This window comes from Zingiber officinale, chromosome 7B (assembly GCF_018446385.1).
Source record: "Zingiber officinale cultivar Zhangliang chromosome 7B, Zo_v1.1, whole genome shotgun sequence".
NCBI lineage: Eukaryota > Viridiplantae > Streptophyta > Magnoliopsida > Zingiberales > Zingiberaceae > Zingiber > Zingiber officinale.
The window spans coordinates 317,054-320,094 of record NC_055999.1 but is presented as its reverse complement, the minus strand read 5'-3'; the positions used below and the strand labels follow the sequence as shown (position 1 = coordinate 320,094).

At 47.0% G+C, this 3,041-nt stretch overlaps 2 protein-coding genes across 2 annotated transcripts in view; one reads left to right on the top strand and one right to left on the bottom strand.

The window, feature by feature from the left end:
* The first annotated feature begins 652 nt into the window (after window positions 1-652).
* On the top strand, window positions 653-1,840 carry LOC122007377 (L-type lectin-domain containing receptor kinase IX.1-like). Its single transcript, XM_042563247.1, has one exon. It carries the CDS (start codon window positions 653-655, stop codon window positions 1,838-1,840), a length of 1,188 nt encoding a protein of 395 aa, XP_042419181.1.
* A 451-nt stretch (window positions 1,841-2,291) lies between these two features.
* LOC122007376 (poly(A)-specific ribonuclease PARN-like) overlaps window positions 2,292-3,041 on the bottom strand; it is a 10,478-nt gene continuing 9,728 nt past the window's right edge. Inside the window, exon 2 of the mRNA XM_042563246.1 lies at window positions 2,292-2,935. Coding sequence (XP_042419180.1) covers window positions 2,292-2,935 — 644 coding nt within the window. The remainder of the gene's footprint in view (window positions 2,936-3,041) is intronic.

Sequence of the window (3,041 nt, the reverse complement as noted above, 5' to 3'; positions counted from 1 at the left end):
CGCCCTTGGTCAACCTTATTACCTAGAGTTCCCCTTATAGAGGGAGGAGGTATGTTCGGTCAGACCGATTTATGTCCGGTTGGACTGGTAATTCAGGGAGTGTAATCTTCGAAGGGTAAAGTACACTCGGTCTTTGATGCGCATCCAGTCAAGGAGTGTAGTCTTCAAAGGGTAAAGTACAATTAGTGGCTGATGCACATCCGGTCGGTGTCCAAAGGCCTAACTAAACGGTTCTCTGGGAATCGGGTGAATGTTCTCAAGCACTTCGATCAATCAGCGACCAAAGGCCTAACTAAACAGTTCACTGGGAATCGGGTTCGCCTAAGCATACTGCTTAACCGCAAGGGACCACTTGGAGGCTTCCCATACCCGCCACACCAGGATCCTCACATCTCCACATTACAGACTCAAAAAAAAAAGAAGAGACGCTGACTAATATTTGTTGCCTATTCTCTGGGTATACATAACAGATGCTTGTTTTCCCCCGTTTTGTTTAGGCTAACGACGGAAGACTAAGATAATATATCCAAATAATAGAGCTTGTTTTCAAGTTGCCCACGATTATAGGAAAACTCTGCGAGATAGTTTCTTGCTGACCATTCAGAAAAACAAACTAGAACATTACTACAACCTCTTCCTCATCATCCTGGACATGGCCGTCTTAGGATTGATCGCCAGAGTAATAAGATTGATCATCTTTATCTTAACCAAACCAATATGCTGTCTGATACGTCGGTTACTGGGATCCTTCACCCAAAGCTCAATCTGGAAACGTTGGATTAATGGCGAAAAGGATACAAGCGATTCACTGGATCAGGATGTCGAATTAGCCCTATCTGCCGGCGTCCCAGGCCGACTCTGCTACAAGGATCTCGTTTCTGCGACGAGCAATTTCTCAGACAAGCAAAAGCTCGGCCAAGGTGGATTTGGTTGCGTCTATAGAGGATTACTGAGTAGCAGCAAGCAACAAGTGGCGGTGAAGAAGATCTCAAGCAACTCCAAACAAGGAATCAAAGAGTACCTGTCGGAGATCAAGATCATCAGCCGGCTTCGGCATCGGAATCTGGTGCAGCTCGTGGGTTGGTGCCACGAGCGCTCCGAGTTCATCCTCGTCTACGAGTTCCTCCCCAATCGAAGCCTCGACTGGCACCTTTTCCCTACGAAGAAGAATAGTTGCTCGCTCACGTGGGAGGTCAGGTACAGCATCGCCCTCGGCCTCGCCTCGGCGCTGCTCTACCTTCACGAAGAAGCGGATCAGTGCGTGGTGCACAGGGACGTCAAATCCAGCAACGTGATGCTGGATTCCGATTTCAACGCGAAGCTGGGCGACTTCGGGCTGGCCAGGCTGGCGGACCGTGAGTTCGGTCTGAAGAGCACGGCCGTGGCAGGGACGTTCGGCTACCTGGCGCCGGAGTGCTTCGCGACCGGCAAGGCCAGCAAGGAATCGGACGTGTTCAGCTTCGGCGTGGTGGCGCTGGAGATCGCGGCGGGGAGGAGGGCGGTGGAGCCGAGCAAGGACGATGAGGAGGTGAGGCTGGTGGATTGGGTTTGGAGGATGCACGGCGAGGGGACGCTGCTGGAGGCGGTGGATCGGAGACTCGGCGAGGCGTTTTGTGGGAAGCAGGCGGAGTGCTTGATGCTGGTGGGATTGTGGTGCGCGCACCCGGACAGAGAGCAGAGGCCGTCGATGAGGCAAGTGGTGCTGGCCCTCAACTTTGAGGGCCCAGTTGCAGAAATCCCTAGGGAAATACCCGTGCCAGTGTTTGCTCGACCACCGACTCAGGACCCCAACTTTTCTATTCCACCCATTACAGATGCAAGTCTCATAACCGGCCGATGATCACGCCACTCTTTAATCATCTATTGTAACATTTGTTTGCTTTAATAACTTGGGGTTTACATACTTTCATGTCTGTTTATATGATGTAGCTCTGGTGAAGTTGATTTTTTTCCTAAGATTATTTTGATTGGCAATTTATATAACTTGTGTCCGATTCCTGTAATCACATACATACTCATGAAATTGAAAAAGTTATTTGAAGGTACCAAAGTGCTTATAACAAACCAATTTCGGCAAAAAGCTTCCATTGCTTTCCATTGTAAAACAGCATTTTCTTGATCCAGATTTTGTATAGCAGCATCTTCCCCGAAGGGCAACCGGTAACAGAACTTGAGCAGCTCCGGGTTGATTGCCAGCTTCAGCATATCGGCAATGTTCAGCATTGTTTATTATACTCTTTGACAAACTGTTTGAAATTTTCATTGCTTGCACTTCTCATTCCTAAAAATCTCTAAAGGTCACTTAGATCGATCGCATACTCACTTGTCCAGGAGACCTCGGATGCATCTTTCTCAGAAAAAGTTGAAATACCGTCGGCTGGATCCGACATTACGTTCTCCAATGAATCGGATAAGTTTGCATCCCAAAGGCCTAATCTGCAAACTTTCTTGTAACATTGATACCCTGCTGCTTTCAGCCCCTCTGATTTCATTTTTGATAAACCATCCGAACAGAACATTGCCGATGCCATCGACTCTAGTAAAACCTGTGCGGATCCTGCTCTGTAAAAGACAATAACTGCACAACTCTTATCCATGAACCGCAACTCAAAGTCTTCCTTAAACACATCGTGAGCTTCTCGTAGACTATGTTTTAGCTCCTTGGCAGTCAAATGACCATATCCCCACAAAAACACCAAGTCATTGGTATTGGTAGCCCTGACATCTTCCTTTGTGAAACTAGGGTCTTCCTCATCAGATTCTTGTATCGTAGTATGACTGGGATATAAGATATTTACATAATCTTCAATGGCCTTAATGTATTGTTCTTCGACAATTCCATTGGGAAATAGTTTTAGTAGTGTGCAAAGGATGGCAAACAAATGAGTTATCCGTAGAACATTATTTCCATGGGCTTTAGTGGTACAACCTTCATCTGAGAAATTTAGGAAAGGAGGATAAAATGTTAACTTTGGGGATCAAATGGATTGCAGATCAGAAAAACAGAGAAATAGAGCACCAGTTAATGGGCTACATAGAAC

Coding starts and splice junctions, on each gene's coding strand:
- LOC122007377 (XM_042563247.1), top strand. CDS start 653: ATGGCCGTCTTAGGATTGATCGCCAGAGTAATAAGATTGATCATCTTT.